The 26,223-nt window shown below is 43.2% G+C and overlaps 1 protein-coding gene across 1 annotated transcript in view; it reads right to left on the bottom strand.

Annotated features, from left to right (window-relative positions):
- Window positions 1-24,688, bottom strand: part of LOC120042774 (dynactin subunit 1-like) — a 65,622-nt gene extending 40,934 nt beyond the window's left edge. The window contains exons 1-8 of the mRNA XM_038987578.1: window positions 24,659-24,688; window positions 20,739-20,759; window positions 19,705-19,884; window positions 12,244-12,324; window positions 9,229-9,345; window positions 8,288-8,492; window positions 8,124-8,202; window positions 5,894-6,053 (exon numbers count right to left, since the gene is read on the bottom strand). Of these exons, the coding sequence (XP_038843506.1) occupies window positions 5,894-6,053; window positions 8,124-8,202; window positions 8,288-8,492; window positions 9,229-9,345; window positions 12,244-12,324; window positions 19,705-19,884; window positions 20,739-20,759; window positions 24,659-24,688 (873 nt within the window). The remainder of the gene's footprint in view (window positions 1-5,893; window positions 6,054-8,123; window positions 8,203-8,287; window positions 8,493-9,228; window positions 9,346-12,243; window positions 12,325-19,704; window positions 19,885-20,738; window positions 20,760-24,658) is intronic.
- Between the last annotated feature and the right edge of the window lie 1,535 nt (window positions 24,689-26,223).

Here is a 26,223-nt window from a genome sequence, read left to right as displayed (position 1 = left end):
CACCTGTTAGTTGAGGTAGTATGTACATGTAGGTAGAGCTATTAAAGTGACTATGCATAGATGACAACAGAGAGTTGCAGTGGTGTGGAGAGGGGAGGGCAATGCAAATAGTCTGGGTAGCCATTTGACTAGATGTTCAGGAGTCTTATGGCTTGGGGGTAGAAGCTGTTTAGAAGCCTCATTGACCTAGACTATAGGCTGTCTCGTTGTTGTCAGTGATTACTGTTGTGTCATCAGAAAATTGAATGATGATGTTGGAGTCGTGCCTGGCCGTGCAGTCGTGGGTGAACAGGGAGTACAGGAGAGGGCTGAGCACGCACCCCTGAGGGGCCCACGTGTTGAGGATCAGCGTGGCGGATGTGTTGTTACCTACCCTCACCACCTGGGGGGCGGCCCGTCAGGAAGTCCAGGATCCAGTTGCAAAGGGAGGTGTTTAGTCCCAGGGTCCTTAGCTTAGTGATGAGCTTTGAGGGCACTATGGTGTTGAACGCTGAGCTGTAGTCAATGAATAGCATTCTCACATAGGTGTTCCTTTTGTCCAGGTGGGAAAGGGCAGTGTGGAGTGCAATAGAGATTGCATCATCTGTGGATCTGTTGGGGCAGTATGCAAATTGTAGTGGGTCTAGGGTTTCTGGGATGATGGTGTTGATGTGAGCCATGACCAGCAATTCAAAGCACTTCATGGCTACAGACGTGAGTGCTACGGGTCGGTAGTCATTTAGGCAGGTTACCTTAGTGTTCTTGGGCACAGGGACTATGGTGGTCTGCTTAAAACATGTTGGTATTACAGACTCGGACAGGGAGAGGTTGAAAATGTCGGTGAAGACACTTGCTAGTTGATCAGCGCATGCTCGCAGTACACGTCTTGGTAATCTGTTTGGCTCTGCAGCCTTGTGAATGTTAACCTGTTTGGGCTGCAGGGGCAGTATTGAGTAGCCAGATAGAATGTGCCCATTTCAAACGGCCTCGTACTCAATTCTTGCTCATACAATATGCATATTATTATTACTATTGGATAGAAAACACTCTCTAGTTTCTAAAACCGTTTGAATTATATCTGTGAGTCAAACAGAACTCATTTGGCACAAACTTCCTGACCAGGAAGTGAAAAGTCTGAAATCGAGGCTCTGCTTTTCTTCCTGCCTATACATGGGCATGAAACGTAAGAGTCTAAGTGCACTTCATAGACCTTCCCCTGGGTGTCAAGAGGCTGTGAGAGAAGAAATTTCGTGTTTATCTTGGTCTGACGTTGAATACAGGCTCTTTGTATGACGTGTCCCTCATTTCCGGTACTCTGAGGAGCGCGCGCTGGACAGTGGGATTGCCTTCTGTTTAGCTGCCGTTATGGACGACCAATATCTCCGACTTTGATTTTATTTGATACATGTGACCATATCATCGTAAAGTATGTTTTTTCAATATAGTTTAATCAGATTATTTAAATTTTTTCGGGAGTTTTGCCGTGTTCCGTTCTCTGACTTTGTTGACGATGGAGCGATTCGTGCCACTTGGCTAGTGTGCTTGCTAAATGAAGAGGGAAAGTGGCCGTTCTAAATCCAAACAACGACTGTTCTGGACAAAGGACCCCTTGTCCAACATTCTGATGAAAGATCAGCAAAAGTAAGAAACATTTTATGATGCTATTTCATATATCTGTCGTGCATGTGAACTAGTCGTGGGCGGCCAACGTTTGGGTACTCTAGCTATACCGAAGCTGCATATCATAATGAAGTTATTTTTTAGAATTCTAACACTGCGATTTCATTAAGAACTAATGGATCTATCATTTCCTATACAACATGTATTTTTTAGTTATGTTTATGAATAGCTATTTGGTCAGAATATGTGTGTCAGAAAAAGTGTCAGGAAAAATCCAGACGTAGTGGGGAAAAGTAGCTAAGTTAGCACACGGTGTAACCATTGATTTCAGCTCTAAATATGCACATTTTCGAACAAACTCTATATGCATTGTGTAATATGATGTTACAGGACTGTCATCTGAAGAATTCTGAGAAGGTTAGTGAAACAATTAATATATTTTGGTGGTTTATACGTTATCGCTATTTTTGCCTTGAATCAATGCTGTTGTTATGTTTGCTATTGTGCTAAGCTAATATAACGCTATATTGTGTTTTTGCTGTAAAACACTTGATAAATCGGAAATATTTGTCTGGAATCACAAGATGCCTGTCTTTCAATTGCTGTACACTATGTATTTTTCAGAAATGTTTTATGATGAGTATTTAGTTATTTGGCGTTGGTGTCTGTAATTTTTCTGTCTGCTTTCGGTGCAATTTCTGACTGTAGCTGCAATGTAAACTATGATTTATACCTGAAATATGCACATTTTTCTAACAAAACATATGCTATACAATAAATATGTTATCAGACTGTCATCTGATGAAGTTGTTTCTTGGTTAGTGGCTATTTATATCTTTATTTGGTCGAATTTGTGATAGCTACTGATGGAGTAAAAAACTGATGGAGTAAAAAAAGTGGTGTCTTTTGCTAACGTGGTTAGCTAATAGATTTACATATTGTGTCTTCCCTGTAAAACATTTTAAAAATCGGACATGTTGGCTTGATTCACAAGATGTGTACCTTTCATCTGGTGTCTTGGACTTGTTAATGTGTGAAAGTTAAATATTTAAAAAATATATCTTTTGAATTTCGCGCCCTGCACTTTGAGCTGGCTGTTGTCATAAGTGTACCGGCGTCGGGCTGCAGCCATAAGAAGTTAACTTCTCTAGGGTAGGGGGCAGCATTCGGAATTTTGGATGAAATGCATGCCCAAATTAAACTGCCTGCATCTCGGATCCAGAATATATGATATGCATATAACTGGTAGATTTGGATAGAAAACACTCTAAAGTTTCCAAAACTGTTAAAATAGTGTTTGTGAGTATAACAGAACTGATTTGGCAGGTGAAAACCTGAGGAAATCCAACCCGGACGTGCCTTTCATTTGGAAAAATCCCTCTTCCATTGCTTGCCCATCCTCCATTTAAAGGGGTATCAACCAGATTCCTTTTCCAATGGCTTCCTCAGGCAGTGACCAGGCTTTAGACATAGTTTCAAGCTTTTATTTTGAAAAATGAGCGAGATTTATCAAAACGCCTCAGGTGTCCTTTGATTAGTTCATGCGCCCGAGAGTTTTCTTTCTCTGTAGTATTGAATAGTTTACCGTCCGGTTGAAATATTATCGATTATGTATGTTAAAAACAACCTGAGGATTGATTATAAAAAACGTTTGACATGTTTCTACGAACATTACGGATACTTCTTGGAATTTTCGTCTGCCCTTCATGACCGGAACGAGCCTGTGGTTTTCTGAACATAACGAGCAAACCAAATGGCGTTTTTTGGTTATAAAAATAATCTTTATCGAACAAAAAGAACATTTATTGTGTAACTGGGAGTCTCGTGAGTGCAAACATCCGAAGATCATCAAAGGTAAGCGATTCATTTTATTATATCCTTCCTATTTGGCCCTGTCCGGGGGTATCTTCGGATGGGGCCACAGTGTCTCCTGACCGCTCCTGTCTCAGCCTCCAGTATTTATGCTGCAGTAGTTTGTGTCGGGGGGCTAGGGTCAGTTGGTTATACCTGGAGTACTTCTCCTGTCTTATCCAGTGTCCTGTGTGAATTTAAGTATGCTTTCTCTAATTCTCTCGTTCTCTCTTTCTTTCTCTCTCTCTGAGAACCTGAGCCCTAGGACCATACGTCAGGACTACCGGGCATGATGACTCCTTGCTGTCCCCAGTCCGCCTGGCCTTGCTGCTATTCCAGTTTCAACTGTTCTGCCTGCGTTTACGGAACCCCTACCTGTCCCAGACCTGCTGTTTTCAACTCTTAATGATCGGCTATGAAAAGCCAACTGAGATTTATTCCTGATTATTATTTGACCATGCTTGTCATTTATGAACATTTTGAAAATCTTGGCTCTCTCTAATTTTCTCCTTCTTTCTTTCTTTCTCTCGGAGGACCTGAGCCCTGGGACCATACGTCGGGACTGCCGGGCGTGGTGGCTCCTTGCTGTCCCCAGTCCGCCTGGCCTTGCTGCTGTTCCGGTTTCAGCTGTTCTGCCTGCGGTTATGGAACCGCCACCTGTCCCAGAGCTGTTGTTTTTCAACTCTTAATGATCGGCTATGAAAAGCCAACTGAAAATTATTCATGATTATTATTTGACCATGCTTGTCACTTATGAACATTTTTGAACATCTTGGCATAGTTCTGTTATAATCTCCACCCGGCACAGCCAGAAGAGGACTGGCCACCCCTCATAGCCTGGTTCCTCTCTAGGTTTCTTCCTAGGTTTTGGCCTTTCTAGGGAGTTTTTCCTAGCCACCGTGCTTCTACACCTGCATTCTAGCTGTTTGGGGTTTTAGGCTGGGTCTCTGTACAGCACTTCGAGATATTAGCTGATGTACGAAGGGCTATATAAAATAAACTTGATTGATTGATTGATTGCTTTTCTGACTTTCGTGACCAAGCTAATTTGCGGCTAGCTGTTCTTACTGTTTTGTCTAGTGATTGATAAACTCACAAACGCTTGGATTGCTTTCGCTGTAAAGCATATTTTCAGCAAATCTGACACGATAGGTGGATTAACAACAAGCTAAGCTGTGTTTTGGTATATTTCACTTGTGATTTGATGATTCTAAATATTTTTAGTATTTTTTTTTTTAATTTGGCGCTCTGCAATTCAGCGGTTGTTTACGAAAATGATCCCGCTAAAGGGATCCGTGCGTCAAGAAGTTAATGGAAGCCTCTCCAACATAATCCAGGTAGAATCAGGAATTCCCCAGGGCAGCTGTCTAGGCCCCTTACTTTTTCAATCTTTACTAACGACATGCCACTGGCTTTGAGTAAAGTGTGTGTCTATGTACGCAGATGACTCATCACTATACACGTCAGCTACTACAGAGACTGAAATGACAAAGAGCTGCAGTTAGTTTCAGAGAGGGTGGCAAGGAATAAGTTAGTCCTAAATATTTAAAAACTAAAAGCATTGTATTTGGGACAAACCATTCCCTAAATCCTAAACCTCAACTAAATATTGTAATAAATAATGTGGAAATTGAGCAAGTTGAGATGACTAAACTGCTTGGAGTAACCCTGGATTGTAAACTGTCATAGTCAAAACATATTGATACAACAGCAGCTAAGATGGGGCGAAGTCTGTCAGCACTATCAACATGGCAGGTCCTACAGGCCCTAGTTTTGTCGCACCTGGACTACTGTTCAGTCATGTGGTCAGGTGTCACAAAGAGGGACTTAGGAAAATTGCAATTGGCTCAGAACAGGGCAGCGCAGCTGGCCCTTGGATGTACACAGAGAGCAAACATTAATAATATGGATGTCAATCTCTCCAGGCTCAAAGTGGAGGAGAGATTGACTTCACTACTTGTATTTATGAGAGGTATTGACATGTTAAATTCACAGAGCTGTCTGTTTGAACTACTGGCACACAGCTCAGACTCCCATGCATACCCCACAAGACATGCCACCAGAGGTTTCTTCACAGTCCCCAAGTCCACAACAGACTATGGGAGGTGCACAGTACTACATAGAGCCATGACTACATGGAACTCTATTCCACATCAGGTAACTGATACAGCAGTAGAATCAGATTTAAAAAGCAGGTAAAAATACACCTGTGAAGAAACATCCATAATAAATACAAATACAAACACACAGGAAGCTGTCATAGGGTGTATCATTCAGCTCGGGAAGCCCTGACCTGCTTTCCTCCTGGGCAATTATGTGTGAAACACATCTCACTGTCCTAGAAATTCCTTAGACCTGATGGAAAACAAGCCCATATTCCACCAGGGTGACATTCCCCTTGAAAACATAGATTAACCGTATAACCATGGGACTGTGTGCTGACCTGTTCTTTGAGTTCATCGATGGTCCTCTCGGCCAGTTTCATCTCCTCCTGGAGTTTCTCTCTCTGAGTCCTCAGGGTGTCCAGCTCTGTACTCTTCCTCTCGGTCTGCTTCTGGAGCTTCACATGTTCCTGCTTCTCCGACACAGACAAGTCACGCATCCTAACACAGAGACAAAGTATATATTAACACACACATTTATTTGATTTATTTATTTAACTTTTATTTAACTAGGCAAGTCAGTTAAGAACAAATTGTTATTTACAATGACGGCCTTGGAACAGTGGGTTAACTGCCTTGTTCAGGGGCAGAACGACAGATTCTTACCTTGTCAGCTCGGGTATTCGATCTAGCAACCTTTTGGTTACTGGGCCAACGCTCTAACAACTAGGCTACCTGCCACCCCTACACTCTAACCACTAGGCTGCCTGCCACCCCTACACTTTAACCACTAGACTACCTGCCGTCCCTACACTCTAACCACTAGGCTACCTGCCGTCCCTATACTCTAACCACTAGACTACCTGCCGTCCCTACACTCTAACCACTAGACTACCTGCCACCCCTACACGCTAACCACTAGGCTACCTGCCGTCCCTACACTCTAACCACTAGGCTACCTGCCGCCCCTACACTCTAACCACTAGGCTACCTGCCGCCTCTACACTCTAACCACTAGGCTACCTGCCATCCCTACACACTAACCACTAGGCTACCTGCCCCCCCTACACTCTAACCACTAGGCTACCTGCCCCCCCTACACTCTAACCACTAGGCTACCTGCCCCCCCTACACTCTAACCACTAGGCTACCTGCCGCCCCTACACTCTAACCACTAGGCTACCTGCCCCCCCTACACTCTAACCACTAGGCTACCTGCCCCCCCTACACTCTAACCACTAGGCTACCTGCCGCCCCTACACTCTAACCACTAGGCTACCTGCCGTCCCTACACTCTAACCACTAGGCTACCTGCCGTCCCTACACTCTAACCACTAGGCTACCTGCCCCCCCCTACACTCTAACCACTAGGCTACCTGCCGCCTCCACACTCTAACCACTAGGCTACCTGCCACCCCAACACTCTAACCACTAGGCTACCTGCCACCCCAACACTCTAACCACTAGGCTACCTGCCACCCCAACACTCTAACCACTAGGCTACCTGCCACCCCAACACTCTAACCACTAGGCTACCTGCCACCCCAACACTCTAACCACAAGGCTACCTGCCACCCCAACACTCTAACCACTAGGCTACTTGCCACCCCAACACTCTAACCACTAGGCTACCTGCCACCCCAACACTCTAACCACTAGGCTACCTGCATACTGTATATACTGAGCAAAAATATAAACGCAAAATGTAACAATTCCAACGATTTTACTATAAGGAAATCAGCCAAATAAAATATATTAATTAGGCCCCACCCACTTGGGAGCCAGGCCCACCCACTGGGGAGCCAGACCCAGCCAATCAGAATGAGGTTTTCCCACAAAAAGGCTTTATTACAGACAGAAACACTCCTCAGTTTCATCAGCTGTCCAAGTGACTGGTCTCCGATGACCCCGTAAGTGCAGAAGCCGGATGTGGAGGTCCTGGGCTGGCGTGGTTACATGTGGTCTGCGGTTGTGAGGCCGGTTGGACATACTGCCAAATTCTCTAAAACGACGTTGGAGGCGGCTTATGGTAAAGAATTTAACATTCAATTGTCTGGCCACAGCTCTGGTGGACATTCCTGCAGTCAGCATGCCAATTGCACGCTCCCTGGAAACTTGAGACATATGTGACATTGTGTTGTGTGACAAAACTGCACATTTTAGAGTGGCCTCTTATTGTCCCCAGCACAAGGTGCACCTGTGTAATGATCATGCTGTTTAATCAGCTTCTTGATATGCCATACCGGTCAGGTGGATGGATTATCTCGTCAAAGGAGAAATGCTCACTAACAGGGGATGTAAACAAATCCGTGCACAACATTTGAGAGAAATTCGCTTTTTGTGCGTCTGAAACATTTCAAGGATCTTTTATTTCAGCTCATGAAACATGGGACCAACACTTTACATGTTGTGTTTATATTTTTGTTCAGTGTAGATACAGTAAGCACGTATACAAACACGGTCACACGCACACACACACACACACACACACACACACACACACACACACACACACACACACACACACACACACACACACACACACACACACACACACACACACACACATACCTGACGAGAGCTTCCTTCAACCTGCCGTTCTGCTCCTCCAGCTGTTTGACATGGTAACTGGAAGCAGCACCGTCTGAACCTGATGAAACAACCAGTTGGTGTGAGAGTGTGTTCTTGATGTGTGTGTGAGCGTGCGCAACGTGCTAGCCTGCGTCTCCTCCTACCTTTCTCCTCTATCTCGTGTTTGAGGATCTCCAGGTCCATGGCGAGCTCTTCTAGTTTCTCCTTCAGTGACTCCACCTCCTGCTGCAGGGACTCTGCCCGCTCTTCAGCCATCTCCTTGTCCAGCGTGGCCATCTCTATAGCGTCAGCCGTGTCCGCCATCTCCTCCATGTAGTGCTCCTTCGCCTCCTGGGCCTCCTTCGCCTCCTAGAGGGAGTATATGGAGGATAGAGAGTCAGTTAAGAGTGCTGGGATAACAAGAGTCCACTACTGATTTGATGAATTAGAAGTACTTTGAGGTAAACTGAAAATTAGAAGTACTGTGAGGTAAACTGATAATTAGAAGTACTTTGAGGTAAACTGATAAATTAGAAGTACTGTGAGGTAAACTGATAAATTAGAAGTACTTTGAGGTAAACTGATAAATTAGAAGTACTGTGAGGTAAACTGATAAATTAGAAGTACTTTGAGGTAAACTGATAAATTAGAAGTACTGTGAGGTAAACTGATAAATTAGAAGTACTGTGAGGTAAACTGATAAATTAGAAGTACTTTGAGGTAAACTGATAAATTAGAAGTACTTTGAGGTAAACTGATAAATTAGAAGTACTTTGAGGTAAACTGATAAATTAGAAGTACTTTGAGGTAAACTGATAAATTAGAAGTACTTTGAGGTAAATGGATAAATTAGAAGTACTTTGAGGTAAACTGATAAATTAGAAGTACTTTGAGGTAAACTGATAAATTAGAAGTACTTTGAGGTAAACTGATAAATTAGAAGTACTTTGAGGTAAACTGATAAATTAGAAGTACTTTGAGGTAAACTGATAAATTAGAAGTACTTTGAGGTAAACTGATGAATTAGAAGTACTGTGAAGTAAACTGATTAATTAGTATTACTGTGAGGTAAAGTGATGAATTGAAGCACTGTGAGGTGCTTTACCTTCTTGGCCTCTTTGAGTTGTTTTGTCAGGTCGTTCTGCTGCTCTTGCATCTTGTTCTTCCATTCCTGGAGCTGCTCCAGCTGGATCTTATGTTTCTCCAGCTCCTTCAGCTTGACCTTCATAACAATAACAATAATAACAATATTATTATTATAAATAATAACAATAACAATAATATTGTTATAAATAATAACAATAATAATAATAACAATAATATTATTATAAATTATAACAATAATAACAATAATATTAATCATCTAAATCAATATTATCATAATAATACACTTTATTTGTATAGCACAATTGATACATAGACAGCCACTGTAGATGAAATATATCATTTTTCTTGACCAACCAACTTAGTTTTGTCATTTTTTTTTCAGAGGGGAGGTTACAGGCTAAAATAATATATATATATATATATATCAAAGAAATGCAAAGATAAACCCTTGCCCCCTTAGTCCCCCACCCCCCATCCCACCTGATTTAGAGGACACGGTGAACAGTTGGGAGTTGGGACCAATTTCATTGTAAAAGGCTACCTTGGTGTTAAATACAGTTTGTGGACAAACTTAAAATATATAGGGTGATGGTTTGGATTACGGAATGCCACGGTCATATTTTTCCATATTCTGTTCCAGTTCAAAGTAGAGGTCGACCGATTAATCGTAATGGCCGATAATTAGGGCCGATTTCAAGTTTTCATAACAATCGGAAATCGGTATTTTTGGAGGCCGATTTTGACGATTTTTGTATTTTTTCATTTTAATTTAATTTTTATTTAATTTTTTCTTTATTTTATTTTTTGATTTTCTTTTCTTTATTCAACTAGGCAAGTCAGTTAAGAACACATAGAAATAGTCCTATAATTCCTATAATAACTACAACCTAAAACTTCTTAACTGGGAATATTGAAGACTCATGTTAAAAGGAACCACCAGCTTTCATATGTTCTCATGTTCTGAGCAAGGAACTTAAACGTTAGCTTTCTTACATGGCACATATTGCACTTTTACTTTCTTCTCCAACACTTTGTTTTTGCATTATTTAAACCAAATTGAACATGTTTCATTATTTATTTGAGGCTAAATTGATTTTATTGATGTATTATATTAAGTTAAAATAAAAGTGTTCATTCAGTGTTGTTCAGATTCAATTAGATCTGTGGACCATACTTTTTAATGGCTAGCTCAGAATATGATATTTCCAAAAGTTGTTTATATATTATAGAGATCAGTCCTTTCAGGAGCCCAGATCATTTATTTATAAATCTCATCATCAAATGGTTCCGATAGTTACGTTGCAAATATCAACAAAAGGAGTTGTGTAATTTGTATTTATCTTTCAAATCTTGGAATATTCTTCAACCATTACTTAATGCCATTAGCTAGCTAAATAGCTAGCTAAATTGACATTTCTGGGGCAAAGCTAGCTAGCTAACTCCCACCATCATCACTGCAGTATAGCAAATGTTGGCTATGTTTCTAGAAAATAAAAACTATATATTTGCTAGCTATATTTTAAAAACTTGTGACATACTTTTGAACACCTTTTGTCAAACTACTTAATTCCACTGCCTGTTTATTGACTAATCGGTGACTGAAAAGTTGGCAAGAAAAATGCCCCTTTCAATTTCACTGCAAATAGACTAAATAAACATAAAGCCTTCATAAACACTATATAATGTGTTACAAATCATCTATAACCATATGTCATGCTTTATAAAGGGTTCCTAAATGTGGCATAACTGTGTGACATAACCACCAATGCCAAATGTGACATAACCCACAATATGTCAAATATGACGTTACCCTGTGCTTTATAAAGGGTGGCATAAGCACCACTTAAATAAAAGCTTTAGAAATCATATTAACCTGAGGCTTCACAAAGCATCTATAACCCATCATGCATCTTGGTAGAGCATTACAACGCCAGGATATTGGGTTTGATTTCCGGGAACACACATCGTTTTTATATTATATTACATCCCAGTAAAACATTTCTAGGATGGACCCTTTCCCTTTTGGGTGCATAGTCTCTTGGCATAGCCATATTGGACAAAATATCCCCCAAAATGCTGTGCTGCAGGATGACACACTCTCTAAAGTGCAGTCATGCACAGCATAGCACATTGGTAGTGCCTTTTAAAATGTTGCTAGGGACTTTTAAAATGTTGCTAGGGATTTTTAAAATGTTGCTAGGGACTTATAAATGTTGCTAGGGACTTTTAAAATCTGTTGGTAGATTTTAAATCTTTTGAATTCTGCTTCTTCCCAAATGTAGTTTTCTTGGTTTTATTTTTCTGGTTTCAGATTTCCCCCATTTTCTTCTGGTTTACTACAGTTTTTTCACACTTTTTTTAATAGAAAAACAACAATATTGGATCTTCTGTGTCCACAGCTTAAACCACATCAGGGGATGACTTTTGAGGGGTGGGAACCACCCCCCTCGTTCCACACCCAAAACCCACCCATTGGTCACTCCCCACCCAGAAACCCACCCATTGGTCACTCCCCACCCAGAAACCCACCCATTGGTCACTCCCCACCCAGAAACCCACCCATTGGTCACTCCCCACCCAGAAACCCACCCATTGGTCACTCCCCACCCAGAAACCCACCCATTGGTCACTCCCCACCCAGAAACCCACCCATTGGTCACTCCCCACCCAGAAACCCACCCATTGGTCACTCCCTACCCAGAAACCCACCCATTGGTCACTCCCCACCCAGAAACCCACCCATTGGTCACTCCCCACCCAGAAACCCTTGTGAACCATCCCCCATTCCCCTCCAGACCTGCTATGGTTCCTTGTAATAAAGTGAACATCCCACACCTTAAAGTGATGTTATATGTTGACAATTATTAGAAAACAAGTCTGTTAATTCATAGTTATTTTGCAAAAAGCCACACGTTTCAATGCATGCCACCGGAAATAACAATATCTAAATAATAATAAACATAATAATAATCATAATTACGTATATGAATAAACATGATACTAATAACGATACCTTGTCCTCTGTCCTCTTCATCCTCAGAGTCTCTAACTTCTCCTCCAGATCCTTCACCTGACCTCGCAGAGACTCCTCCTCCTGGTGGGGAGAGAGAGGGGGAGAGAGGGGGGGAGGGAGAGGGAGTGGGAGAGGGGGGAGAGGGAGAGGGAGAGGGAGGAGAGAGAGAGGGAGAGGGAGAGGGGGAGAGGGAGTGGGGGAGAGGGAGAGAGGGTAGAGAGGGAGAGGGGGAGAGGGAGAGAGATGCAGCTTAAGCCTCAACCTCTTCAACATATACATCAACGAATTGACGAGGACACTAGAACAGTCTGCAGCACCCGGCCTCACCCTACTAGAATCTGAAGTTAAATGTCTGTTGGCTGATGATCTGGTGCTTCTGTCACCAACCAAGGAGGGCCTACAGCAGCACCTAGATCTTCTAAGATCTAGATTCTGATTCTGTCAGACCTGGGCCCAGTAAACAGTAAATCTCAGTAAGATAAAAATAATGGTGTTCCAAAAAAGGTTCAGTTGCCAGGACCACAAACACAAATTCCATCTAGACACCGTTGCCCTCGAGCACATAAAAAACAACACATACCTTGACCTAAACATCAGCGCCACAGGTAACTTCCACAAAGCTGTGAACGAGCTGAGAGACAAGGCAAGAAGGGCCTTCTATGCCATCAAAAGAAACAAAAATAATTGACATAACAATTAGGATCTGGATAAAAATACTTGAATCAGTTGTACAGTCGTGGCCAAAAGTTTTGAGAATGACACAAATATTAATTTTCACAAAGTCTGCTGCCTCAGTTTCTTTAGATATTTTTGTCAGATGTTACTATGGAATACTGAAGTATAATTACAAGCATTTCATAAGTGTCAAAGGCTTTTATTGACAATTACATGAAGTTCATGCAAAGAGTCAATATTTGCAGTGTTGACCCTTCTTTTTCAAGACCTCTGCAATCCGCCCTGGCATGCTGTCAATTAACTTCTGGGCCACATCCTGACTGATGGCAGCCCATTCTTGCATAATCAATGCTTGGAGTTTGTCAGAATTTGTGGGTTTTTGTTTGTCCACCCGCCTCTTGAAGATTGACCACAAGTTCTCAATGGGATTAAGGTCTGGGGAGTTTCCTGGCCATGGACCCAAAATATCGATGTTTTGTTCTCCGAGCCACTTAGGTATCACTTTTGCCTTATGGCAAGGTGCTCCATCATGCTGGAAAAGGCAATGTTCATCACCAAACTGTTCCTGGATGGTCGGGAGAAGTTGCTCTCGGAGGATGTGTTGGTACCATTCTTTATTCATGGCTGTGTTCTTAGGCAAAATTGTGAGTGAGCCCACTCCCTTGGCTGAGAAGCAAACCCACACATGAATGGTCTCAGGTTGCTTTACTGTTGGCATGACACAGGACTGATGGTAGCGCTCACCTTGGCTTTTCCGGACAAGCTTTTTTCCGGATGCCCCAAACAATTGGAAAGGGGATTCATCAGAGAAAATTACTTTACCCAAGTCCTCAGCAGTCCAATCCCTGTACCTTTTGCAGAATATCAGTCTGTCCCTGATGTTTTTCCTGGAGAGAAGTGGTTTCTTTAATGCCTTTCTTGACACCAGGCCATCCTCCAAAAGTCTTCACCTCACTATGTGTGCAGATGCACTCACACCTGCCTGCTGCCAGTCCTGAGCAAGCTCTTTACTGGTGGTGCCCCGATCCCGCAGCTGAATCAACTTTAGGAGATGGTCCTGGTGCTTTCTGGACTTTCTTGGGCACCCTTAAGCCTTCTTCACAAGAATTGAACCACTCTCCTTGAAGTTCTTGATGATCCGATAAATGGTTGATTTAGGTGCAATCTTACTGGCAGCAATATCCTTGCCTGTGAAGCCCTTTTGTGCAAAGCAATGATGACTGCACGTGTTTCCTTGCAGGTAACCATAGTTAACAGCGGAAGAACAATGTTTCCAAGCACCACCCTCCTTTTGAAGCTTCCAGTCTGTTATTCGAACTCAATCAGCATGACAGAGTGATCTACCACCTTGTCCTCGTCAACACTCACACCTGTGTTAACGAGAGAATCACTGACATGATGTCAGCTGGTCCTTTTGTGGCAGGACTGAAATGCAGTGGAAATATTTTTTGGGGATTCAGTTCATTTGCATGGCAAAGAGGGACTTTGCAATTAATTGCAATTCATCTGATCACTCTTCATGACATTGTGGAGTATATGCAAATTGCCATCATACAAACTGAGGCAGCAGATTTGTGAAAATTGATATTTATGTAATTCTCAAAACTTTTGGCCACGACTGTAGAACCCATTGCCCTTTATGTTTGTGAGGTCTGAGGTCCGCACACCAACCAAGAATTCACAAAATGGGACAAACACCAAATTAGGACTCTGCATGCAGAATTCTGCAAAAATATGCTCTGTGTACCACGTAAAACACCAAATAATGCATGCAGAGCAGAATTTGGCCGATACCCACTAATTATCAAAATCCATAAAAGAGACGTTAAAATCTACAACCCCCTTAAAGGAAGGAATTCCCAAACCTTCCATAACAAAGCCATCACCTACAGAGAGACGAACCCGGAGAAGAGTCCCCTAAGCAAGCTGGTCCTGGGACTCTGTTCACAAACACAAACAGATCCCGCAGTGGCAGAATACTGAACGACTGTGACTGACCTAAACTTAAGGAAAGCTTTGACTATGTACAGACTCAGTGAGCATAGCCTTGCTATTGAGAAAGGCCGCCGTAGGCAGACATGGCTCTCAAGAGAAGACAGGCTATGTGCACACTGCCCACAAAATGAGGTGGAAACTGAGCTGCACTTCCTAACCTCCTGCCAAATGTATGACCATATTAGAGACACATATTTCCCTCAGATTACACAGACCCACAAAGAATTCCAAAACAAACCCAATTTTGAAAAACTCCCATATCTACTGGGTGAAATACCACAGTGTGCATCACAGCAGGAAGATTTGTGACCTGTTACCACAAAACAAGGGCAACCAGTGAAGAACAAACACCATTGTAAATACAACCTATATTTATGTTTACTTATTTTCCCTTTTGTACTTTAACTATTTGCACATCGTTACAACACTGTATATAGACATAACATGACATTTGAAATGTATTTTGTGAGTGTAATGTTTACTGTTCATTTTTATTGTTTATTTAACTTTTATTTATTATCTAGTTCACTTGCTTCGGCAATGTTAACGTATGTTTCCCATGCCAATAAAGCCCTTGAATTGAGAGAGAAAGAGAGAGCGAGAGAATAGTTAATACAGTTGTTGGGGTGGGTTAGGCAGCGGGGACACTAAAGGACTGACAGTGTTAATTGTTCGTGTGGAACAACACTCCAGATGAACATGAAGCCACACACACACACACACACACACACACACACACACACACACACACACACACACACACACACACACACACACACACACACACACACACACACACACACACACACACACACACACACACACACACACACACACACACACACACACATCAAACCACCACACTAAACACACACACCAAACTATCAAAACACACCACTGCACCTGAGTTGCCATAGCGACTTCCTCCTGAGAGAGAGCGTGGATGAGACACTCATTATGGCAGTCTATATACTGAGTGTATGAAACATAAGAACACATGCTCTTTCCATGACATAGACTGACCAGGTGAATCCAGGTGAAAGATATGATCCCTTATTGATGTCACCTGTTAAATCCACTTCAATCAGTGTAGATGAAGGAGAGGAGACTGGTTAAAGAAGGATTTTTAAGCCTTGAGACAATAGAGACATGGATTGTGTATGTGTGTCATTCAGAGAGTGAATGGGCAAGACAAAATATTTAAGTGCCTTTGAACGGGGTACGGTAGTAGGTACCAGAAACACCGGTTTGTGCCAAGAACTAAAACGCTGCTGGGTTTTTCACACTCAACAGTTTCCCGTGTGTATCAAGAATAATCCACCACCCAAAGGACATCCAGCCAACTTGACACAACGGTGGGAAGAATTGGCATCAACATGGGCCAGCATCCCTGTGGAACGCTTTCCACACCTTGTAGAGTCCATGTCCTGACGAATTGAGGCTGTTCTGTACAGATCCTAACATGCGGACCACACCGCTCATGTCGCAAAATAAATGTACACATACATGTTATTCAATCATTGCATCCACACTGCTCGCGCGCGTCAACGAGTGTCTGCATAGCCAGGCGCTAAAATAGGTTATATTTGTGACGCTTGAAGTCCCGCCTCTCCCATCTCCTCATTGGTTTTTAGGAGCATATACCCAAGTGGGTGATTGAAATATGCACTGAGGACCACACTCCAGCCCAGTTGGTGGTGGTAATGCACCTTAAAATTGGTTGCCAACCGCCAAATAAAGTCCAAAGAAGAAGAAGCCTGATGGAGGAGAGATTACTAGAAACGAACTCGGTTTAACCTTTTATCTGTGGATTAATTGTCGGGGTAGAGGACCTTGTGCATTTCAGGTAAAATAACAAATCAATGTTAATATCCCAGGACAAATTAGCTAGCAACAGCAAGCTAGCTGGCTAAATTGCCATAAATGTTTAATGCTTTTTGATCTGTCCCCAAATGAATATAGTTGGTTTTGATGTTTCCCCCTGCGTGTCCTGGTCGTGTCTGGTGTGGCTGGACAAAATCAACCTGCGTCTCCTGATCGTGTCTGGTGTGGCTGGACAAAATCACCCTGCGTGCGAATGGTCTGGTCAGCATGTTAGGAGCGTCTGGATAATTCTTTTATTTTTTTTATTACTAGATGATGTCATTGTTGTAAAATGTGGATTTACTATCATTTATTATTATTATATATATTTTTTAATTATTTAACCTTAATTTAACCTTTATTTAACGAGGCAAGTCAGTTAAGAACAAATTCTTATTTACAATGTCGGCCTACCCCGGGGCCAAACCCGGACGACGCTGGGGCAATTGTGCGCCGCCCTATGGGACTCCCAATCACGTCCGGATGTGATACAGCCTGGATTTCCATATTATAATATATATTATGCTAACATTTACAGCACACAATAATTAGTTATGGTAAATACACTTCCATTTTTTACCTCAGATTGGTGATGTTAGTATTAAAGTCTATAGTCATCACGATCTCACAACATCGATTTGCTTAACACAGATCAATATCTCCCGTAAAAATCTCTGGCCTCACATCAGTTCACGGAGAGGTTAAGCTATCACTTTGTCAGAGATATACAGAAAATATTTATATCCATTGATTTATTCCACAATTTGATGTGTTGAATTCAAAATGGATTGATCGATTTTTTTCTCTCGACCATCTACAGACTGTAATGAGAAAGTGAAAACATGTTTTTGAAATTTTTGAATTTTTTGCAAATTTATTGAAAATGAAAAAAAAATATATAAGAAATACATGTTAGAATCACCTTTTGCAGCGATTACACCTGTGAATCTTTCTGGGTAATTCTCTAAGAGCTTTCCACACCTGGATTGTACAATATTTGCACATTATTCTTCAAATTCTTCAAGCTCTGTCAACTTTGTTGTTGATCATTGCTAGACAACAATGTTCAAGTCTTGCCATAGATTTATGTAAAAACTGTAACTAGATCACTCAGGAACATTTATTGTCGTCTTGGTATTTTAAATATTCCATTAAAAAATCAGCCGTTTCCAGCTACAATAGTAATTTACAACATTAACAATGTCTACACTATTTCTGATCAATTTGATGTTATTTTAAATGGACAAAAAAAAGTGCTTTTCTTTCAAAAACAAGGACATTTCTAAGTGACCCTAAACTTTTGAACGATAGTGTATGTTCTTGTTTGATATGCATGTATATAATTATATTGGACAAGTTATCCTTCATCACGACAGTATTTGTCTTGTATCCAATGCATTTAGTTTACATTGGGAAGAAAATAGCATTCTAATTTAGTTATATTGCATCATATTAACCTTTCAATATTAGTTTATCAACGGGAAGAAAAAAAATCATGAACATCGGTGTCATTTTATATAATATGCACGGGTGTGAAATTTGTATGGATGAATCACAAAACAGCAGTTCTAATGTAATGTTAGCTACACAAGTGAAACACCACTAATCTGGCTATTAGTCATTCTTAAACAGCCGGTAAAATAGCTTATTTAGCTATCAAAAAAATGTGAAGGCATTTGTAAGGATGCGAGTTTTACATGTCATGTCCACAACGATGCAGCAGCAAACCAGCAACGTGTGAGAGGAGTTCCCTGTACCGTAGGATCCTTATTCTGGTCGCTGTCAACTTCATTCATTAACAGGTACTGAGGAGATCGATTATGTTACTTGTTTACTTGGTATTCGTGAGAGATATCTTTATTGTTTGCGATAGCAGTTCACTGAATTGCTAGCGTTCGTTTCTAACGCTGCTACAATGTGGCTACAAACGTCTGGGCGCTCGCTAGAATGTAAATGTGTTATCACGCGACGCCGCCTTCAAATCTCATTCCAAATGGCAGTAACCTTTAATAAACTTTAATAAAAGTCCACACAAGGTGTCAGAACTATTGCACACCACTGGGCGCGAACTCCATGACGCTCCGATCGTGCTGCTCAGACCACTGCGCTACGGCAGTTCAGAATGCTTTTGCAAGCCGTGAGAATACTTGATGGTATGAGGACGATTGGTTTGTAGAGCTTTTCCCTCAAACCACAGCCCCCTAGATACAGTACTGCATTGTTTTACTGTAGCCTAAAAACACTGCTTCCAGCTGCCCCCTGGTGGCCATTATACACGTTAAATATTTATTAGAATCCTCCTGCGATGAAATGGGTCATATTAAAATCCGACACCTGTACTACAGAGTATAGCTAACATAACACACTTAGACACCATGGGGCGGCGCACAATTGGCCCAGCGTCGTCCGGGTTAGGGAGGGTTTGGCCGGTAGGAATGTCCTTGTCTCATCGCGCTCTAGAGACTCCTGTGGCGAGCCGGGCGCAGTGCACGCTGACACGGTCGCCAGGTGTACGGTGTTTCCTCCGACACATTGGTGCGGCTGGCTTCCGGGTTAAGTGGGCGTTGTGTCCAGAAGCAGTGCGGCTTGGTTGGGTCGTGTTAGAGGACTCACGGCTCTCAACCTTCGACCTCTCCCGAGTCCGTACGGGAGTCGCAGCGATGAGACAAGACTGTAACTACTACCAATTGAATACCACGAAATTGTGGAGAAAAAAGGGGTAAAATATTATAAAAAAATGTTTTTATATGGCTTGCTATATATTGTACACGTCTAACCCAAGACAGTACACCTGTTAACATTCACCTAAGCACGAAACTGACAAAATGAGGAAGAACAGCTCATGTTTACTGTGTCATTACACCTGAGGGTATTACATCACTCCAGTATCACAGTGGGCCATACAGTACAGTTAGTAATCCACTGTACCTTGCTGGGGAGTGGAGGTGGGGGGGCTGAAGGGGAGAGGAGGCCCCCAGGGATGATGGGGGTCCCCAGAGGGGTCTGCGCCGGGGTGGAAGGCTCGCTACTGCTCATCTCTCCAGCCGAGGCAGACACAGACCCAGAGGGCCCCGCCTTGGAGGCCCCGGTTCCCGCAGGGCGGCTGGGCTGGAGGAGGAGAGAGGAGAGAGAGAGAGAGAGGGGGAGAGAGGGCGAGAGAGAGGGCGAGAAAGAGGAGGAGAGGAGGAGAGAGAGAGAGAGAGAGAGAGGGGGAGAGAGGAAGAGAGAGAGAGAAGAGGAGAGAGGAGGAGGAGAGAGGGGGAGAGAGAGAGAGGAGGAGAGAGGGGGAGAGAGGAGGAGAGAGAAAGAGGAGGAGGAGAGAGAGAGGAGGAGGAGAGATGAGGAGACAGAGAGAGGAGGAGAGAGGGGGAGAGAGGAGGAGAGAGAGAGGAGAGAGAGAGAAGAGGAGGAGAGAGGGGGAGAGAAGAGGAGAGAGAGAGAGAGAGAGAGGAGGAGAGAGAGAGAGGAGGAGGAGAGAGGGGGAGAGAGGAGGAGAGAGAGAGGAGGAGAGAGGGGGAGAGAGAGAGGAGGAGAGAGAGAGAGGGGGTAGGAGGAGGAGAGAGAGAGAGGAGGAGAGAGGGGGAGAGAGGAGGAGAAAGAGAGGAGAAGAGAGAGAGAGAGATGAAGAGAGAGAGGAGAGAGGAGGAGAGAGGGGGAGAGAGATGAGGTTTAGACACTGGGGACCAGACAAACACATTGGAATCAAGTGGAATGAGAAGGAATGTCATCACGGTGAAATTTGGTATAGAAAATATAATGTCTGGCAAAGCTTCTGACATTCACCAGAGGACAGATGGATTAATACAGACTTATGTAAGAAAAATATTAGTTAGGAGCGACACAAATATATATATAAAGAAAGGAAAGAAAGAAAAAAGTTTGAAAAACATAGAAGTGAAAAAAAGACTGAGTTCACTCAAGAAGATAAGGAACAAAATGCCTCTGTAGAAGATTGGGCTCACCTTGGGCCTTCTGGCCGTAGTCTGAAGAGCAGTGGAGAGGAGGAGAGAGGAGAGGAGAAGAGGACAAGAGAGGAAGAGTGAGGAGAAGGGGGGAGAGGAAGAGAGCGGAGAGGAGGGTAAAGGAGAGAATGAGATAGGAGAGGTTAGGAGAGGAAGAGAGAGGAGAGGTTAGGAGAGGAAGAGAGAGGAGAGGTTAGGAGAGGAAGAGAGAGGAGAGGTTAGGAGAGGAAGAGAGAGGAGAGGTTAGGAGAGGAAGAGACAGGAAGAGAGAGGAGAGGTTAGGAGAGAGGAGAGGTTAGGAGAGGAAGAGAGAGGAAGAGAGAGGAGAGGAAGAGAGAGGAGAGGTTAGGAGAGGAAGAGAGAGGAGAGGTTAGGAGAGGAAGAGAGAGGAGAGGTTAGGAGAGGAAGAGAGAGGAGAGGTTAGGAGAGGAAGAGAGAGGAGAGGTTAGGAGAGGAAGAGAGAGGAGAGGTTAGGAGAGGAAGAGAGAGGAGAGGTTAGGAGAGGAAGAGAGAGGAGAGGTTAGGAGAGGAAGAGAGAGGAGAGGTTAGGAGAGGAAGAGACAGGAGAGGAAGAGAGAGGAGAGGTTAGGAGAGGAAGAGACAGGAAGAGACAGGAGAAAAGGCACCAACAGAAGGGTTAGTGGCATGCTGAAACCAGGTATAACATCAGTACAGTCAGATCAGCTGATGAGGACAAGACAGGAAGTCCTTCATTGACACTTTCTGACAACCAGATCACATGTCGTCTAAAGCATAACAGGTTATAGCAGGATGAACAGGTCATAGCAGGATGAACAGGTCATAGCAGGATGAACAGGTCATAGCAGGATGAACAGGTCATAGCAGGATCACAGGTCATAGCAGGATGAACAGGTTATAGCAGGATGAACAGGTCATAGCAGGATGAACAGGTCATAGCAGGATGAACAGGTTATAGCTGGATGAACAGGTTATAGCAGGATGAACAGGTCATAGCAGGATGAACAGGTTATAGCAGGATGAACAGGACATAGCAGGATGAACAGGTTATAGCAGGATGAACAGGTCATAGCAGGATGAACAGGTTATAGCAGGATGAACAGGTCATAGCAGGATGAACAGGTCATAGCAGGATGAACAGGTCATAGCAGGATGAGCAGGTTATAGCAGGATGAACAGGTCATAGCAGGATGAACAGGTCATAGCAGGATGAACAGGTCATAGCAGGATGAACAGGTCATAGCAGGATCACAGGTCATACCAGGATGAACAGGTTATAGCAGGATGAACAGGTCATAGCAGGATGAACAGGTCATAGCAGGATGAACAGGTTATAGCTGGATGAACAGGTTATAGCAGGATTAACAGGTCATAGCAGGATGAACAGGTTATAGCAGGATGAACAGGACATAGCAGGATGAACAGGTTATAGCAGGATGAACAGGTCATAGCAGGATCACAGGTTATAGCAGGATGAACAGGTCATAGCAGGATGAACAGGACATAGCAGGATGAACAGGTCATAGCAGAATGAACAGGCCATAGCAGAATGAACAGGTTATAGCTGGATGAACAGGTTATAGCAGGATGAACAGGACATAGCATGATGAACAGGTCAAATCAGGATCACAGGTTATAGCAGGATGAACAGGTCATAGCAGGATGAACAGGTCATAGCAGGATGAACAGGTTATAGCAGGATGAACAGGTCATAGCAGGATGAACAGGTCATAGCAGGATGAACAGGTTATAGCAGGATGAACAGGTTATAGCAGGATGAACAGGTTATAGCAGGATGAACAGGTCATAGCAGGATGAACAGGTTATAGCAGGATGAACAGGTCATAGCAGGATGAACAGGTCATAGCAGGATGAACAGCTCATAGCAGGATGAACAGGTCATAGCAGGATGAGCAGGTTATAGCAGGATGAACAGGTCATAGCAGGATGAACAGGTTATAGCAGGATGAACAGGTCATAGCAGGATGAACAGGTCATAGCAGGATGAACAGGTCATAGCAGGATGAACAGGTTATAGCTGGATGAACAGGTTATAGCTGGATGAACAGGTCATAGCAGGATCACAGGATACCACACTGATGTTTTTCTTGGCGATTGTTCGTTGAGCTAGAGTGCCTCTTGTTCTAACATTCCTCCTGAAAGCCTCTGTGTCTGGTTGTTGGTCTCTGGCCACACATAGTTCACCCTCAGTGAGACAAAGAGACAGAGTCTGTCTGATAAATGACTGGTACCACCAGCGTCTTTCTGATAAATGACTGCATTGTGTTTGGAGGGGGAAACAACATGTCTGATACAGACAAGAGGGAGTGAACCTGAACTCTAACTACTCTGACCCCACTGATTTAGTTAGATCACTACACTGGTAGAAAAAAAGGGTTCCAAAAGGGTTCTTCGGATGTCACAATAGGATAACCTTTTTTGGTTCCAGGTAGAACCCTATTTGGTTCCAGGTAGAACGCTCTGTTGAAAGGGTTCTACCCTGGAACCAAAAGAGTTCTACCTGGAACCAAAGAGGGTTCCATCAACAAGTTATCCTATAGGGACAGCCGTAGACCCCTTTTAAGTTCAACATGGACCTTTTTATCCTAAGAGTGTAGTAGAATAATGGCAGCTGAGGAGTGTCGTCTGGATCGGGAGGTAGATAGAATCCATCCTTCAGGTTAGTATGGCTACAGGGCCAATGAACCACCTTCTCTCTACGGCCGAAGCTTTTGACCTGGTCAACGTCTCGTGTCTGTGATACCGTATCTTAGACGATATGATGTCACAGTGAGGCAATGTCCTCCTCTTTATATGAATAAGGACAAAATGGCAAGAGATTCAAATGAAAGTTTGGGCATGTGGCTATATTTAAATAAAAACACAACAGTAATCTCAAAAATAACGACACAAAAAATAACTCTCTCTCCAACACAACTCTTATAAAACAGCTAGGTCGTATTATGGACCGGTATGTAAATTAGTCTATTGTAAAACAGTTTGTAAGTCACTGTAAATCAGTCTGAATGAGATGTAATGACTAAATTACTCAAATGTAAACAGTAGAAGCCTGTATGAATTATGAACTGTACGGATACAAACCAGATGGTGGCATTACAGCAAGATACCAAGGCATCAGGGTTGGCGGCAATTCCATTTCAACTCCAGTCAATTCAGAAAGTTAACCAAATTGTAATTGAACATTTTCCTAATTGACTAGCATTGACCTGAAATGTCAGTGTACTTCCTGAATTGACTAGTATTGATCTGAAATGTCAGGTGTACTTCCTGAATTGACTAGTATTGATCTGAAATGTCAGGTGTACTTCCTGAATTGACTAGTATTGATCTGAAATGTCAGGTGTACTTCCTGAATGACTAGCATTGACCTGAAATGTCAGTGTACTTCCTGAATTGACTAGTATTGATCTGAAATGTCAGGTGTACTTCCTGAATTGACTAGTATTGATCTGAAATGTCAGGTGTACTTCCTGAATTGACTACTATTGATCTGAAATGTCAGGTGTACTTCCTGAATTGACTACTATTGATCTGAAATGTCAGGTGTACTTCCTGAATTGACTGGCATTGATCCAAACACCCTATCAACCTGCACTAATTCATGAGCTGTTAACATATTCTAATGAGCTGTTAACATATTCTAATGAGCTGTTAACATATTCCAATGCACTGTTAACATATTCTAAAGAGCTGTTAACATATTCTAATGAGCTGTTAACATAACCCAGGCGCTATATTCTATATTGGCAGATAATTATACAACAACAATATCAAAACGGACACGTTTACATAATCCCCTAATGAAATGAGGTATGGGTTAAGCACCTATCTAGATCACAGCTCTGTCAACACAATTTGACCAACTAAAAGATGACACCAACAACATCCCATAATAAACATCATCAGATGGTGCTCTGTACCTTCCTGGGGGCAGGAGTCTGTCTCATCATATTGGCAAGAGAAGAAGACACACACAGTCACACACACACAGACACACACAGACACACACAGTCACACACACACTAGGATGAGAGATACTCAGTTACACAGTGCCTGAGAGCACACAGACGGTCAAGACAGACAGACAGCCACAGACGGTCAGACAGACAGACAGCCACAGACGGTCAGACAGACGGCCAGTCGGTGAGGTAGGCAGACAGACAACCAACAGACAGCGGGCAGTAGCAGCTCAGTTCAGCTCCGACAGGGAAGGAAGCTGCAGCTGGTGCAAATGGCCGCAGATCAGGCTCCTTTCTGTTTCTCGCAGCCAGCCCCTCTATAAACCTTCCCGTAGAGTCCTTTCTGTTCCATCCGTGATACAGGGTTGGGTTGCCAGTTGTATAATCACAATGCTCGACTCTGCTCTGCAGGGTTGCCAGATTGTATAGTATCCTTCCTCAGACCTTCCCTCTTCTCTGTCTGATTAATTCTCTCTCTCTGATCTGGCATCCTACTGTGATGCAAAAGCTAACGCTGTTCTGTTCACCATCCACCGCTCTGTTCTGTATCCGGCTCTCCCGTCTCCGGCTCTCTCTCTGTCTCTCTCCTGCTCTCTGTGTCCCTCCCTCTCTCTCTGTCTCTCTCCTGCTCTCTGTGTCTCTCCCTCTCTCTCTGTCTCTCTCCTGCTCTCTGTGTCCCTCCCTTTCTCTCTCTCACTCACTCTCTTTCTCTCTCCTGCTCTCTGTGTCCCTCTCTCTCTCTCTCTCTCTCCCTCTCTCTCTTCTCTTGTGTTCATGGTGATCTGCCAACCACTACCCTGCTCGTACATTACATCATTACTCTGCCCCCCTCCCAGATAGATGGACAGAGAAGAGGGAGGAGTGAGTTCGTGAGAGGGGGAAGGAGGAGAGAGGTGAAGAGCAAGAGGAGGGAGATGGAGAGAGGGAAGGAGGAGAGAGGTGAAGAGCAAAAGAGGGAGATGGAGAGAGGGGAGGGAGGAGAGATGTGGAGAGAGGGGATGGAGGAGATATGTGGAGAGAGGGGATGGAGGAGAGCTGTCGGGAGAGGGGAAGGAGGAGAGCTGTCGGGAGAGGGGAAGGAGGAGAGATGTGGAGAAGGGAGGGGTAGAGGAGGGGGAAGGTGTGTATGGAGGGAAGAGGAGGGGTATTAGAGAGTAGTATTATTATAGTAGAGGAGGTTAGGATAGGTGTATTTAGAGGAGGGGGAGTATTATATAGAGTATAAGGAGGTAAGAGGTTTTAAGGATAGAGGTATGTTAGAGGTAGATAGTAGTGAATAGAGAAGAAGTGGAGTATAGAGAAGTGAATTGATAGAGGTAGAGGAAGTCAATAGAAGTGAGGTAGAGGTAGGGGAAGGTATGTATTAGAGGGGGTAGAGGAAGTGATGTTTTAGGATGTTTGAGGTGAGGGGGAGGTGATGTATTAGGAGTGAGGAGGGGGAATTTTTGAAAGTTTAAGTTAGTATTATGATAGAGATGAAGTTGTTTGAGAAAGATAGAAGATAGTATTAGAGATAGTAGAGTAGA

This window comes from Salvelinus namaycush, unplaced genomic scaffold, assembly GCF_016432855.1.
Source record: "Salvelinus namaycush isolate Seneca unplaced genomic scaffold, SaNama_1.0 Scaffold777, whole genome shotgun sequence".
In the NCBI taxonomy this organism is placed as follows: Eukaryota; Metazoa; Chordata; class Actinopteri; order Salmoniformes; family Salmonidae; genus Salvelinus; species Salvelinus namaycush.
The sequence above is the reverse complement of the archived record's forward strand: the minus strand, read 5'-3'. Positions and strand labels throughout refer to the sequence as shown.